Raw genomic sequence first — 17,475 nt, forward strand, 5'->3', positions numbered from 1 at the left:
TTCTGGATCTTTGAGAGTAGATATATACATGATGGCATCTTGGTATTTGTGTATTTCATCTGGACACAGACATTCTTCCAGCTAACTTCAGTATAAACATCAGTCTGAGGACACTCACAGTAGTAAAATACTTAGCCTTGGCACCGTTGTTTGTCACAATGTCTGCAGTTTCCTGGCAGTGCATAATCCCATCCAGGAGCGTGTAGATGTTGCACATTACAGTTTTTTTTTAAATTTAAGTAGATCCTTGTTTTTGCTACTTTTCTTCTGTGTTGTCAGTTTTAGAAAATAAAGCAGAATTATTTTATGTATTTTTTTTTTTGAGTTTGTGCTGCAGCTCCATTGTTCACTTGGATTACCTGTTACCTCTGAAGTAGTCCCATGAGTACTCTCACCGGAGTATGTTCACTTAGAGGCCTCCAACAGCCATCTGAGTTGTTTGAAGATGCCAATGCTTATCACCTGGCCAAAGTGTAATCTGCTTTCTCTACTACATAACCACTTTTTATCTTTTTCAAATGAAAGGGAACTTTTTGGATGGACTCATAAAGACCCTAAAAGTTGTTTATTCCTCATAAAACTCTCTTGATACCTCATCTGTAATCATTTAAGGTTAAAGAAATCCTTGTTAGGTTGGTTACAAATATATTTTCTAACCTAAATACTCCTTCCCCAATAGCTGATTGTCCCTATCCTGGGGGAAGGCCCTGCTCACCACTGGTTAGCCATTTATTTGCTCATCATAAGTTCATTACTGTTTGGCGTACTGAAATCTTTTGTTACTGCATTTATGTGCCTTTGCTTAAATCTTCTCTATTTTGACAGTGGAAATTCTTTAAAATTGGCTTCTATATCTTTTTGACACATCGCCAGAATTTTATTTTTTGAGCACATTCTTACTTTACGCCTTTCCAAGGTATTTCAGACTCTCCTCCTACCTGCCCTAATTCTGGAAGGAACAATTTCTCCAACGGTCTCTGTTTCTTTAGAGAAGAATAATATTTAGAAACAAAAACACACATACTTAGTGTGATTGTTCCCTGGGAGCGTATGAGTGCTGCTAGGACATTTCAGCAGATAGTGCTGGGACTCAGCTTCTTATTTCCCTTCTGTCAGTCCTTCTTCTCCTTCCTGGTAGGAACCACTTTTCTTGTTGTTTGGTTTATACATCTTGTGTTTCTTTATGCAAAAATTAGAAGATATACATGTTTTACTTCTATGTTTACATGAAAGGTAGCATTATATATTATATACATATACATATAATCTAATATATATACAAGAATCTAATAAGAATCTAATATATATATTAATGTAATATATATTTGCATTACAGATGCTGGGTGGCATATTTTCTTATCTTTTTCTGATTTATTTTATAACTATTTTAATTAAAATTTAATTTTGATACAAATATACATTTTATAAAATTGAAGCATGTAATTGATATATGTATGTATGTATATATATACATATATTAGATTCACTTTTTGCATGTATTTCTTTTTTTTAATTCTTTGTTATTTTGTCTTTTTTTTTTTTTAACCCGGAGCTGAGGACTGAACCCAGGGCCTTGTGCTTGCTAGGCAAGCGCTCTACCACTGAGCTAAATCCCCAACTCCTTAGATTCGCTTTTTAAAAGATTTATTTATTTTATATATCTGAGTACCACTGTTGCTGTCTTCAGACACACCAGAAGAGGGCATCAGATCCCATTACAGATGGTTGTGAGTCACTATGTGGTTTCTGGGAATTGAATTCAGGACCTCTGAAAGAACAGTCAGTGCTCTCAACCTCTGAGTCATCTCTTCAGCCCTATAAATGTGTGTGTGTGTGTGTGTGTGTGTGTGTGTGTGTGTGTGTGTGTGGTAGTGTGGTATATGTGGTGTGTGGCATATGGCAAATGCATATATGTACATGAATGTATACTCATGCACACAAAAAAGGTCACAGTAGTGGTTTTGGTTTCCTATTCTGTTACTCTTTCTTATTCTCTTGAGTCTCTCTCTGAACCTGGAGCAAGGCTGATGGCCAAGAACTCCCAGTGACTTACAGGCACACAGGATCAGGCCCAACTTTTATATCAGTTATGGGATTTGAATTCCAATTTTCACATTTGCACAACATGCTTTGTTTCCAGTACATGAAATATTGTCTATCATCATCATAGATTGATGTTTCGTTCTGGGAATTCAATTTAAAAATCTCATTTCTTATTTGTGATGTAAGCTGATTTAAACTTATTGTCACCATTGATATATTTTTCAACACTGTCATATTTTACATTACAGATGCTAGGTGGTGTATTTACTTATATTTTTCTGATTTATTTTATAGCTATTTTAATTAAAATTTAACTTTGATACAAATATACATTTGTATGAAATTGAAGCATGTGATTGATAAAATTGTAGATATATGTGTTATTTTAGCAGAATTGTCACAATACTAAAAGTGGTAACATCTCACTAAACTGCAGTATGTTATTGTAACTATGATAGGACATTATTACTGCCAAGGCACAGAACATTTAACTCCATAGGGATCTTAAAAGTTTCCTGTTAATAGTCACAGTGATTTTCTTCTGTTTTGTTTCTAAACCCTAACAAGTACTATAGAATTTTGTATCTATTTTTGATCTTGCCATCAAGAATGTTACATAGCTGTAACTGGTACAGCCCTGTAAACTCCGCCATTCAGAAGGCTGAAACAGAAGGATTGCATTACCAGAACATGCCTGGACTAGAAAGTGAGCTCAAGACCAAACCAGGCAATATGAAAAGAACTTGTCTTTTTAAGAAAGAGTAAAAAAGAGAGCTAGAGATATGGCTCCTGGCATGCATAAAACCCTGGATTTAATTTCAAGTTCTGAGAAAATAAAATAATAACCAAAAATGGTATATAATTAGAATTCTACAACCCTCTAAGGTTGGATCTCTCTGCCCCAAGCAGAGATTCATCCATGTTGCTCTATTATTAATACTTCATTCCCTTATATTGTTGAATAATGTTTCAAGGTAGATATATACTGTTTTACTTAGCCATTCACAGTCTGAAGGATTACTGGTTTGTTACTAGGCTTGGGCTATTAAAATTAGAGCTATATTTTAGATACAGCCCGGTCATAAAATGATTGTCTAGAATTCTGAAAACAAAAAAATTAAATAAAGAGAAAAAATCTGCAATAAGAACTTAAACCAAAACCGTGCAATCATTTAAATAGGCAAAATATTTGAATAAATATTTCTTCAAAGAAGAGATACAGTGATAGATACAGCCATGATAAGGTTCAATATCACCAATCTTACAGAAATTTTAATAAAGATCTCAATGAAATATAGCCTTACACTTTCGCTACAATGGCTATGATAAACACATGAGTTTGATTGTATACATGTACACATATACATTTATGAATGCACACAAGACATGCATACGTGCACACAGATACATAGAGAGGAAGTAGAAAGTGCTGATGAGTGTGCAGAAAAGTTAGAACTTTTTTGTGTGTGGCATTAGCAGGAATGCATAATGTATATAGCTTCTTTGGAAAATAGCATGACAATATTTTCCAAAAATGAAAAGCAAAATTTTCCTATAATTTAGCTGCCCCACTTTCAGAACCCTCCAATGAAATGAGCTTTATATAGGAGTTTTTGAGCCTTAATTAGAGATCTCTGTATATACATGTTTATTATAAAAGTGGAAACTGGTCAAGTCATCAGTAAATGAAAGGACAGGTAAAAATGTCATGTAAACAATCAATCAACTATTCTACAACCTTAAAGTGTAGGGAAATTTTGATGCACTCTACAATATGGATAAACCTGAGAATGTTTTGCTAAGTGAAACAAGTCAGTCACAGAGACATATTTGAGATAATTATAATTGTCAAAGTCATAGAGATAGAAAGTAGTTGTCTAAGGCTGGGGGATAGAAAGGAAGATGAAGTTATCAGTGCTTATGGAATTCAGTTTTCCAAGATGAAGAGTACAGTCATGCATTCACTACAATGGTTACGATAAGCACATGAATGTGCATATGCACATATATACACACACATACACACACAAGCACACACATACACACATGTGCACACACATGTACACACACATACACACATACACACATACACATGAACACATATACACATGCATAACACACATACATGCACACACATACACATGCATACACATGCATACATATACATACACACATATACACATGCATACACACATACACACATACACACATACATATACACACATATACACACATACACATGCATACACACAAACACAGACACATACACACATGCACACACACATGCATGCACACATACACACACAGACACACATGCATATACACACACACACAGACACACACACACACTGACAAAAGCCCACTTAAAACAAAAGAGGAGTAACTATGGATCAGAGTTTTATTTCTGTGTGCTGGTGAAAGTTCATTCATTTTCATTAAGATGCAAACATTTATATCTAGACTTCATGTATAGTATCAACGCAGTTTAAACTCATGGTCTGTGAGTGCCACCCTGCTCTGCCTGCTTGCACGGCTCAGGGCAGTGTCTTTACTGTTATAGTTTCCGGGCTATTGACAAGAGGTTTCCTCTCAGAGTCTTTTCAGGTGCTATTGAAATACGTACTTCATGTATGCCTGGGTTGCCTCCTGTTGGATTTTCTTCATAAGCAATACATAGACTATTCTCTGCTGTGATATTACTTTCCCATATACACTCAAGGAAAGCTTTTCCCACTCAACAGGGCTCAGAAATCTTGACTGGAGTACTTTAAAAAAAAAGGTCTAGTTTATACTTTTATAAAAACGAGTGATGTCTGGGTGACTCCTGGCTTGGAACAGTAGAGATGTCTGAGCCTCTCTGAGTTAAGCATTGCTGAAGAAGACACAAATGTCGCCACATTCAGTTCCCAACTCAGGAAGAGTTGTACTTGCTATCTTCCGAGAAGAGACTGGTGTGTCTGGGAGAATAGGCTTGTCGCAGGGAGTTGTGATATAGGGACCAGAACTCAGGCTGCCTTAGTGTCTTCCATGAATAGTCCTGCTAGGAGACAAATTGGACTTCTTTTTCTTAATGGAAAATGCTGACTGCTCTTATTGTCCATTTGGGAAATAATCAAAATAATAATTAGGATGGCCATTTCTAGTTCTTGGAATTCGTGAACTTGGGATTTGCATTCAGATTTGTTCTGAGTATGACCCCTATTAACATAGTTTTTGGTTGCCAGGCAAGAACCTGGGTGCCTCATCTCTCTCCCCAAGTGGCCCGAGTAGAGTCGCTTCCTTGCTTTCAGGTGGGACGAGTCATGCTCAGGGTGGACCTGTAGAAGGTGGGACATCTGCTTTGTCCTGTGAAAGGCTCAGCACAGGTTATGTGTTCAACCAACTAGTGACAAAGGTAGTGGAGCCCACTTCTCAGTATATCACTAGTCCGCTGGTGGGCTAGGAGAGAAAGTGTGCCATGGACTTTCAGCATCATAACGCAGTGCTTCCTGTCTGAATATATAACATTATATTCAACATTAGTTCTGCTTTCTCTCACCTCTTTCTACTCTTTTTTCTTTTGTTTGTGAATGATTGTGTGTGTGTGTGTGTGTGTGTGTGTGTGTGTGTGTGTGTGTGTGTGTTCAGTTGTATGTGTAGGTAAATGTGTCCCACAGTATAAATGTGTAATAAGAGGGCAATCTTGGCTGTTGGTTCACACCTTTCTCCTACCTTGTTTGAGAAAAAGTCTTGTTTGCTTTTGTGTGTGCTGGGATAACAGATATGCAGTGCTGCATGTCTAACTTTACATAAATTCTGGGAGTTGTAGCTCTGGTCCTCATTCTTGTATGACAAACATTTTAATGACTGAACCATTTACCTGCCCATCTCCTTTCTTTAGTGATAGTGTTTGATTTCAAGTATAAAACTTGGAGCAGTTTATTCACATATTAAACAGAGACGTTTAATATTTACATGAGAGTGGTTATGGAGAATACATGATAAATGTACGTAGACATTACCATACAGCAAACAAATATCAAGTTCTCAATAAATTATCATAGCATCTCTCCTATCTAAATCATGGTTCGTATTAAGGAATCTCTGTCATTTTTTATGAGTTTCTTTTTGCCATTTTCTGTATTTATTTCTTTTAATTGGAAATACATTTTTTACACACTATGTTCTGATTTTCGCCTTCTCCCAACTCCTCCCAGACCCTTTCCACCCTGCCCACTCACCCATCTCCATGCTCTTTCTTTCTCTTTAAGAAACAAATGAACAAAAACAAACGAAACAACAACAACAACAACAACACACACACACACACACACACACACACACACACACACACTGCAAACCAAAATATACAAGCAAAGCAAAAGACCAACAAGATTAAAGGAAAGCCCAAATAAAGCAATATGCGACAAAACGTCTACAAAAAATACCATTGAGTTTGTTTTGTGTTGGCCAACTATTCCTGGGCATGGGGCCTACCCTTAAGTGTGGTTAATATAGCCAGTAAGACTGCATTGGAAAAAATATTTTTTTCCTTTGTAAGCTAATATCAGTTGTACATAGTTTCTTGATTAGGAATGGGATCCTATGTCCACTTTCCCCTCTCAGTGCTGGGACTCTGTCTAGCTTGAACCTATGCAGGCCCTGCTGTGTGTGCAGCCATAGTGTCAGTGAACTTATATGTGCACCAGTCCTCTTGTGTCTGGAAGACGCTGTTTTCTTTGAGTCATCTGTAACATCTGGCTCGGAGAATCTTTCCACGTCTGAATAGATACCTGATCCCCTGAGGGGAGCAGCTTGATGAAGACATCCCATTTAGGACAGAGTGCTCCAAAATCTTTTTATTCTCCTCCCATTGTTCAGTTCTGTATCTTCATGTTAGTTCTTCTCTACTGCAAGAAGCCTCTTTGATGATGGTGGAGTGAGTCATAGATCTATTAGTATAACAGAATGCTATCAAGAATCGTTCTCTTGCCATGGCTGCAAATCATAGTACTTGGCTTTCCACTAGGTCCACGGTCTATGTAGTCTCAGGTTCTTAACCCCCTAGCAGTGTCAGGCATGGGCTCCACCTCATGTAAAAGGCCTGAAATCCAATCAAAGAGGGTTGGTTACTCCTTGTGCCACTGTTATACCAGAATATCTTGTAGGCAGGTCACTGTCATGTGGCCCATGGTTTGGGACTGTGTAAATGATTATCTTTCTCCTTTTGTAGCATGTAGAGTACCTTCCAGTACCATTTATTATTGATGTTGTCCCTTGTCCCTTTGGTTTCAGTATTCGGGATTCCACACTGAAAGATCAGAATCTGACCATGACAGCCAGTGGGGTGGAAGTCCCCTGACTGATACTGCCTCCCCACAGCTCCTGGACCCAGAGAGGCCTGGCTCTCAGCATGAGTTGTCCTGTGCATACAGACAGTTTCCAGATCGCGGTTCTCTCTGCTATGGCTTTGCGCTGGACCATTCCAGGCTGGTGGAGGACAGGCACTTCCACACCCAAGCCTGCGAGGGAGGGCGGTGTGAGGCTGGCAGGTACTTTCTCGGAGCACCACCTGCTGGGAGAGATCCCTGGTGGGGTTCTCGAGCAGCTCTGCCGCTCACCAAGGCCTCCCCGGAGAGCAGAGAAACCTATGAGAACAGCATGCCGCACATCACCTCTGTCCACAGACTCCACGGTAAGAGCTCAGAGGTCGCCAGATTCCCAGCAGGAGGCTGTAAAGTGTACACTAAGTCCGTTCAGCTTAAGTGTGCTTATTTTGGTAGTTTCAACGTATTTATGACAGACGAGATCAAATTGCATTTCTCATTTTAAAAACCTACATTTATCATTTTAAAAACCCACATTTCTCATTTTAAGAACCATAAAGAATACAGTTTAAGCTTCGGTGATTTATAAATCTATTGAATTTGTAGTCATATTTAGTTTTTTTTCCCCGTGGCATTTTCCTCAGTACCCTCACACAGCAGCTCTTTGGGCACTGTGGATATGTTGAAAAAAGACAGTTTTTGCTTAGTGGAGTATGGCTTTGCCCATAGATGTTTAGCTTTTCTAGGAATCAATTACCAGAGGCCGCCTCCCATCACTATGACAACCAAAACACCAAGTTGAAAAAGGTAGAGAAAGCACCCTGATTCTCATCTTGGAATAGATGCCCAGCTCCACAAGCCTAAAGAAACGGACATCAGGGGGAAAGCATTGATAATTGGCACTGCTTTCTTCAAGCTAAATTATTCTGTAAATTACAAAGTAAACGACTTCAATAATTACTTTATTCAAAGAAAATGTGTTAAGAAGAGTCTATCCTGGTCATTCTAAATATGGATCTAGGTGGCTCTTTGATAATCTCCCCATTTATTAAAAGTCAGTCCGTTATGAAGGCCCCCTTTCCGTGCTCTTCTCTGCTCTCAGCGAGAGAACTGTACGAGATCATGTCCCTTTGCAGAGGTGCCCATTGCAGATACTTCTGTGGACAAGTTTAACTTCTTGCCTCCGTTGCCTTCTATTTTTCTGCTCTTCCTTAGAGTAAACAGTCTATTAAGCACCGAGGAACATTTCGGTAATGGAGTTCCGGGGCAAAGGGCAATTGCTTGGTAGATGAAAGCGAGAAGAAAAGCTCTGGCCTAACGCATATGGTTTGGAAGAAAATGTTAGAAATAAAACAAGGGAAGAAGAAAGGAAGTAACGGTGTATGTGATACAAGGCTCCTCTGTCGCCATAAGTAGTTTACACTGCTCGGACATCCCTACCTGCTTTTATTTTTGTTTAAAATTTTATTTCAGACTGAGGGTGATTCAGTTCATGAGATGCGTTTTGCATGCACTGCTCGCCAGGGTTGCCTCTTTGGTTCAGAATAGGTCGTTACAGGAAAATGCTAATATTCAAGAGCCTGTTTCAGAAATGAGATATGTTTCCGTTTCAGAAATAACCAGAGTTTCCCTTGTTACCTCTGAAGCTAATGTGCTTACTCTACTATTGATAACAAAGTATCTATACTTTTGATTATGACAACATATCTCTATAGATAAATCATCTATCCATCCATACATCCATATACAAACATTTTTGTGAATTCCTAATTTTCTAAAGACTAGCAGAGCTTTATTTAAAATAAACTGAAGAATTATGGCTTATTTAAAATATAATAGTTCACCTAATACACTTGTCTCCTTTAAAGTAAACTGAAAAGAAAGTTTCTATGCATCCATGTAATGTAAGAGTGCTTTAGAATATAGCACAAACCAAATTATATTCATCTTTCTTATACTATTTGTAGATATGTAGGTCTAATAGCATAAGGAGAAATATGAATGCATTTAACTGTCACTAATTGATATTCTTGACTCATAAGTGAGGCTTATCTTCTAAGAAAATTTTATAAATGTTATCTGCAATTAGAAACCACTGATAACATGTGAATCCTACTACATACATCTGAATCCTAGTGCAAATGCCAATGTGCTGCCATATAGACCTGTTTCTGTTTCCAATATTGCATTAAAATGAAAGATGTAAGGGTTTTTTTCCCTAGGAAAGAAATGTGCTTGTGTGTGTGAATTTTGACACCACCTACTTTTTACTTTTTGTGATGTAGGTCGAGGTCACTGGGATGAAGATAGTGTGGTCAGCTCTCCAGACCCTGGGTCAGCCAGTGAATCCGGTGACCGATACCGCTCCGAACAGTATCAAAATAGCCCACATGAACCTAGCAAAATTGAAACTCTCATAAGAGCCACCCAGCAGATGATTAAAGAGGAAGAGAACAGATTACAGCTAAGGAAAGCCCCTCCCGACCAACTGGCTTCCATTAACGGGGCTGGGAAGAAACACTCCCTCTGTTTTGCAAACTATCAACAGCCCCCACCGGCAGGTGAAGTCTGCCACAGCTCTGCTCTTACCAGCACTTCACCATGTGACCACATCCAGCAGAGAGAGGGAAAGATGCTTAGCCCTCACGAAAACGACTATGACAACAGTCCCACTGCACTGTCTCGGATAAGTAGTCCCAGTTCTGATCGCATAACAAAGTCCAGTTTAATCCTGGCTAAAGACTATCTACATTCAGATATGTCTCCTCATCAGACAGCAGGAGACCATCCTGCCATCTCTCCAAACTGTTTTGGCTCCCACCGGCAGTATTTTGATAAGCATGCCTATACGTTAACTGGTTATGCCCTGGAACATTTATATGACAGTGAGACTATTAGGAACTATTCCTTGGGCTGCAATGGCTCACACTTTGATGTAACCTCCCATCTAAGGATGCAGCCGGACCCAGCGCAAGGACACAAGGGAACATCTGTTATAATAACCAATGGAAGTTGATGTTTTTCTAAAATATTTTGTTCTTCAAGGGTCTCTGAAACATATTTATAGTCTAATACCCCATTAGCAACATTTACTATGCCACAGATTGTTAGAAAGTCTAAGTTAAATTTTAGGGTTACTTGATATGAGTCCCTGTAAAATCAAAGAAAACATAGCACCAACATTCAAGGTTATACACAGGTAAATGAGCCAAAAATGAATACAGAAATTGCCCACATATTATAGAGGAGCTATAACCGACATGATTGAATTGAGAAATACTAATGCAAATTGAGCATATCTACCACATGGAAGGGCTGAAGACTAGAATCATTTTGTTGTGACAATCTAGTAGAACTTATACATACAGATCATACACTATTCACAATCTTCTATGTATGCGTCTCATGCATAAGTATTATAAATGACTACTCTTCCTTATCTACCACAAAGAAATGTCAGTTCCCAAAATAACTAAGGAAGAATTGGATGTATCTTGTAACACAATTTCTTCTTTTTCATTTCAAACTAGTCCACTCATTTGGTTCAGGCATAGATTAGAGAAATGGTTCTGGCTCTGGTACATGAATGTGTTTTTACCTGGTATCCATTACAAACGGTCAGGAAAGAGGTTGTTTTCCACTTGCTTTTGAGTTAGACGTAGAGCAGGATTGCATTGGCACAACAGTAAGGAATTTTCTAAGTCACACCACTGATCTGTTGGGAGATACATAAAAAGATATGGTCTACTTAATTTTAAGTGGCTCAGTGAAGAAAAGGGCAGAGCAGAGTAGAGAGAGATACTGAATCTCCAAGCAATGTTTAAGGGGGAGGTAAACAACATTTTGGAGGCTAATGTACAAAAGGCACTAAATAAGAAATTTAAATCAGTTCACCCAGACAAAGTGTTGGCAAGTACAAACGGAACCAGAGATCTGTAAAGCACTAGGTGGCACCAGGATAAGCATTTAAGAACATTTCAGAGCACAATGCGTCAGTATGTGGAAAGCCTTAGAGTCAGGAGAGGTAAAAGCTTAGGCAGAAGGACAAGTGGTTCAAAGGGTGCTTGGGGAAGCCACAGGGAAAATGCTGACTTTCTTTGCTGCTTGTAAACTAAGAAAGCAACACACTTGTCCGTATGTCCATGTGGCACAGTAGAAAGTGAAGTGAACTGTATGCCTAGGTCTCCATGCTGACCTTGCTTTCACTTAATTTGGGGCTCATAGATGCATCGTTTACAGTCTGTGCTTCTTGGTTATCTGGTCTGAAAGGCAGCTCTTGTCCATGGTTCTGCGATTCATTGGTATGCTGAAAGTAAACTTGTAAGCCGTTAAAACTCTGCTGTAAATTTTCAAGACTGATGGTTCTGGATTTTCCATTCACAAGCAGAAGTCTAGATACTTTGATATTTAAGCAAAGTGTGGGCTCTTTCAGTCAGGAAGAGTTACAGGCAACTTTCTCTTAGATGCAGCCAAATATAGGTGCTAGAAATTTATGAGAGGGAAGAAAAATAGCAAAATTTATTTAATGCACTATTCTCTAGTATTCAAAGAAAAATGTCATGTGTGGTTAGGAAAGTTTCATAGACAATATTTTTTAGAATTGCCATGCCTGTTATTCTTGCCATGTTTAAGGAGGAGCATGGACTTTGATAATTATTGAAACATTACATGGCATTGGACACTCAGGGATTAGTCCTGTATTTTCATCACACGACATGATCATTTGGTGACAGTCTTCATGACAGTAAGTTGAGAGTTGAATAATGGGTTGTTTGTATATGGGAGAAGAGGCTACATAAAACTAAACACTACTTCTTGGGTAATACAGAACAATATTGTCAATAAAAATCAGGAAACATGCAAATTAGTGAAAAGTAATTAGTTTATGTACTTAAATATTCTTTCAAAAATATTCAAAGGAAAATGAAAATTAAATTCTAACTCCATAAGAAAAATATTCGGTAATTTTGAGAAAATTGGGTCAAAGAAACTCACAGGACAGGTGGTTTGAATAAAACTTCAACATGAGGGAGGTTTTCAGGATGGTGAAGGTTTTACAGAATTCTATAGATCAGACAAATATCTGATGAATACGTATTTTGGGCAGAAAATCTCTACAAGTAGGTTCCATTGACAGGTAGGTATGCCTTAGTGCGTCAGAGGTAACTTCTGAGAGATGCTTGTCACTAAAGTAATTTTAGCAGAGTTTTTATGTAGAGAATAATTCATACAAGAATAAATTGTGACCTCCACAGAGAAAGTCTAACAAGGAGGAACAATGCTTCCCAGAATGCCATAATTAATACTTTTAAAGGAAGACAGGATTCATTTACATCACATTTTGATTAATAATCTTAGTAGACTGGCCCATTTAAAAGACATTAACCATTAAACAAATGCCAATTTTGCAGTGGCAATTTTATAATGTTGCATATAATGCCTCATAGGCTTACTATATATATAGCTTACATTGTTTTACAGAATGGCATGATTATTATAAATGACCCAAAATTAATTGATCTTTACAACTAGGTGACTTCTTACTGTTCATGTAGGTGTATAAAATGAATTTGTAACCGACATTATTTTGTTCTGTACAGGAACGTATTTGCTCATAAAGAATGTGCCATCTGTTTTAAAAAATATGGGGTATAAAATAAATACATTCCCAGTAACTCGATCAATTAATGTTAAGCTTAAATTTGCTTCCTCTTTAATCCTTGATTTTCCTATCTTTACTTAAAGGTGGAAAGTCTGAGAAGCATGTTTCCTTCTACCACTTTGGGGATTCATAAAAATACGTGACATCCAATTATACAAGAATAATGCACACACAGTTCCTTACTCTCTACAAAGCCCATTCTATCTGGAAATAATAAGAATATCTCTGATGCCCATTTGCTTGTTTTACCAAGATAAAATTTAAAACTGTGGATGACCAATGAAATACGTATTCCCCAAATTTTCCTTGGGAAAATTCTGTTAAAGTTATTTCTGAGAACATACAGATGATGTATTCTTTTTTTATGTAATTTTAAGGTTAGAAATACTATAGGCCAGACATTTATGTGTGCTTCAGCCCCACAAATCTTTTGACATTACATGCAAAATCTAATGTGGTAGCTTTTTAAAAACTGTACTTGCCTGTACATGACACTATGACAGAACTGATAGACATGCAAAACCAGACAGGATGTACTTGACGATTCCTTCAGTGTTTATACAGTAAACCACTTATTATTTCCTGGTTATAGTTTATAGGGCTAGAGTATTCCCAGCAAGAACTGTTCTTAATGCTGTCTGTACCCTGCTGCCACTTACTGCCTTTGGGCAGAGAATCCAACTTGAAGTAAGCTTTAATGAGATCTCCTAAAAAGGACAATATTTCCATTTCCCTTTCTCTTATTTTAAATGAAGTTTAATTTTAGTACAAGAGTATTTGGAAAATATGAATATGCATCTTAAGGTAAAATGAGATAATTTCCCTCCACCCAACGTCTAGATAATGTACGTGGTGGCAGAGCTAGCAACACTCTGAATACAGACTTGCTGTGTTACAGCTCTATCTCTTGCTCTGTGATTCTCTGTCTGTTTCTCTCTCTCCAAACCTGCCAATGACCAAGCTGCTTGCATGACCTATTAGTACTCACAGTATTGGGAGAGACAGAGTGAGAACTGAGCACTTGACTGGGAATCACTCACCTTACTACTGTGATATAGTAACCCTTGTTAAAAATTTTGAATGTCTGGATTTTGGATTATTAGTTCATTCAAATGATAGACAGACACCCAATTTTCTGAATGATTTAAAAAAGAAAGGAAATCCTCCAAAGACATAGTTGAGAATTCATATAAATGCTATAAATGCCAGGTTGTTTTTTTTTTTTTTTGTCGTTGTTGGTTTTTTTGTTTTTGTTTTGGTTTTTTTTGTGTGTGTGTGTGTGTATGTGAATAAGGATTTCACTGTAGGTAAAAATCTGTTGGCTAGCTCTTACTGTGAAAATACATGGTGGGTAAGACATTCTAAATTTTAGGTGGGTGTCAGGACAGCTGTGGGTACATGCAAGTGTATCACAAATAGAAAATAATTCTTGGGGGAAAGTTTTATGTGGTACTTATATCTTGTGCACAAAGGTTGTACGGGTAGTGCTTAAATTCAAAAGGTAAGATGACACTCAAGTCCATATAGACATTTGTTCCAAACTCCTTCTCTAAAACTGTGCAGAAAGTGCACACACACACACACACACACACACACACACACACACACACACAGGCACACACGCACACACGCACACGCTATGACTTCTTTCTTACTTTGAGGATTTAAAAATGTGCTGTATGCAATGTGAATGTATGATGTTTCACACAAGAAACTCTAATTGATAATTTTAATCTAAGCATTGTAGTTTTATGTACTGAGATTTGCTGTGTGAACTTGCCTTCATAACCTAGGTAAGAGGACTTTGTCCTAATCTGCTAATCTTAGACATATCTAGTCAATTTCTACCCAATAATTGTGATGTGTTTACATTTCAAAAGAAATGAAATTGGCATGGACAAATTTTTTTTACAGTAATTGTAACTTCTTTTCAAAGGAACAGATTTCAGAAAGAAAGAAACCAGAGGCACTTCAAGAAAGATAAAATATTTTATGCTTGTTTTTTGATTGACATGATATAAAAAGGATTATATTTGTGAGAGAAGATACTGGTTCGAAATACCCTCTTGCAATGTATAGTTTTTAGGGATATTATAGTATAAACTTGTAATCTGAACTTTTACTTTGGAATGTAAGTAGGAAATAATAGCTATGTCAATGATATCTTGCAAAGTGTCACCATTTATAATTATTTATATTGTAAATAGCTTTCTGAAGTAAAATTGAAGTTAATGTGCATAAAATGTATTTATTATGTGAGGAATTTTTGGTTTAAAATATAGTTACCAATATGCATTTTGAGTCTGAGTTACTCATTGAAAGAAGATTCATTACAGGACAAAAGAGATTTGTCAGCCAGACTGGTGGTGCTCAACAGAAATGACAGCTATTTTAGCTCTGGTTTGGTGGGGTTGGGCAACTCTTTGTAAACACACTCTGTACAGAGGTGCAAGAACACAAGCTTACACACACATAGTAACTATTCCACAAAGGGTCTATTTTGTTAGACCCCAGAGTTTGTTTTTTAGTGTATCATATTTTCATCAGAACTTACTTTTCTGTTTTGAAAATAGTTTTTTTTAAATACAATATATTCTGATTGTGCCTTCCCCAACTCCTCTCAATTCCTCTCCATCTTACCTCCATCCAGATCCACACATTTTCTGTCTCTCATTAGAAAACAAACTGACATCTACAGAACAATAATAAAATAAAATAAGATAAACAAGCACAAGAATTGCACATAGATACAGAGACACACACATTCACATACTCAGGATAGGAATCTCATAAAGCCAGTAGCCATAATATAGGACCTATGCTATAGAGGGAAAAGCTCCCAAAAATAAAAACCAAAAGTCGAAACGACAGGAACAACAAAACACAGTGACTTAATATGAAAAAAATAAAACAAACCTGCAGCAATGCTGTGGAGTTCATTTTGTGTTGTCAATCTACTGCTGGGCGGTTAAGAGTATTTTTTTTTTCTCTTCCCAGTGAAGCTTTCTTGGAGAAAACTACATTTTCATTTGCAAGTGGTAATCAATTGTAGACTGCTTCTGGGTTAGGAATGGAGCCATGTGTCCACTTCTCCTGTAGCTCTAGGATCCCATCTGTTGCAGACCCTTTTCATCAGCAATGCTTCTTACTCTGTTTTACTTAAGTAGAAAACTCAAAGGCATAGGTTACTTCAGGGAAATTTAAGTCAAAATAATCCCAAGATTCCACCTCACACCAGTCAGAATGGCTAGGATCAAAAACTCAGGTGACAGTAGATGCTGGTGAGGATGTGGAGAAAGAAGAACATTCCTCCATTGTTGGTGGGATTGCAAGCTGGTACAACAACCACTCTGGAAATCAGTCTGGTGGTTCCTCAGAAAACTGGACATAGCACTATCTGAGTGTCCAGCTATACCACTCCTGGACATATACCCAAAACATGCTCTAACATATAACAAGGACACATGCTCCACTATGTTCATAGCAGTCTTATTTATAATAGCCAGAAGCTGCAAAAAACCCAGATGTCTTTCAACGGAGGAATGGATACAGAAAATGTGGTACATCTACACAATGGAGTACTACTCAGCTATTAAAAACAATGACTTCGGACTGGAGAGATGGCTCAGTGGTTAAGAGCACTGACTGCTCTTCCAGAGGTCCTGAGTTCAATTCCCAGCAACCACATGGTGGCTCACAACCATCTGAAATAAAGTCTGATACCATCTTCTGGTGTGTCTGAAGACAGCTACAGTGTATCCATATACATTAAATAAATAAGTCTTAAAAAATGACTTCATGAAATTCTTAGGCAAATGGATGGAACTAGAAAATACCATCCTGCATGAGGTAACTCAATCACAAAAGAATGCACATGGTATGCACTCATTGATAAGTGGATACTAGCCCAAAAGCTTGGAGTACTCAAAATTCACAGACCACATGAAACACAAGAAGGACGACCAAAGTGTGGATGCTTCCATCCTTCTTAGAAGGGGGAACAAAAAACTCACAGGAGGAAATATAGAGACAAGTGTAGAGCAGAGACTGAAGGAAAGGCCATCCAGAGACTGCCCCACCTGGGGATCCATCTCATATATAGTCATCAAACCCAGACACTATAGAGGATGCTAAGAAGTACATGATAAAGCTGTCTCCTGAGAGGCTGTGCTAGAGACTGACAAATGTAGGGACAGATGCTTTACTCCATAGGAAGAACAACAATATCAACCAACCAGATGCCCCAGAGCTCCCAGGGACTAAACCACCAACCAAAGAGAACACAGTGATGGACCTATAGCTCCATTGCATATATAGCTGAGGATGGCCTTGTTGCCCAACAAGGCAGTGGGAAGAAAGGTCCTTGGTCATGTGAAGGCTTGATGTCCCAGTGTAGGCGAATGGCAGGTGAGAGGGAGTGGGTGGGTGGGTGGGTGGAGGAGTGCCCTCATAGAAGCAGGGGGA

General features: G+C 37.9%; 1 protein-coding gene across 3 annotated transcripts in view; it reads left to right on the forward strand.

The window, feature by feature from the left end:
- Sim1 (SIM bHLH transcription factor 1) overlaps positions 1–15,312 on the forward strand; it is an 84,081-nt gene extending 68,769 nt beyond the window's left edge. For 2 of the 3 annotated variants that reach the window (XM_087597573.1, XM_087597572.1), the window contains exons 11-12: positions 7,318–7,717; positions 9,635–15,312. In XM_087597573.1, the coding sequence (XP_087453699.1) occupies positions 7,318–7,717; positions 9,635–10,365 (1,131 nt within the window). In that variant the 3' untranslated portion in view covers positions 10,366–15,312. 3 annotated transcript variants of the gene reach the window in all.
- Positions 15,313–17,475: the final 2,163 nt, after the last annotated feature.

This window comes from Rattus norvegicus, chromosome 20, assembly GCF_021556685.1.
Source record: "Rattus norvegicus strain SHRSP/BbbUtx chromosome 20, alternate assembly SHRSP_T2T, whole genome shotgun sequence".
In the NCBI taxonomy this organism is placed as follows: Eukaryota; Metazoa; Chordata; class Mammalia; order Rodentia; family Muridae; genus Rattus; species Rattus norvegicus.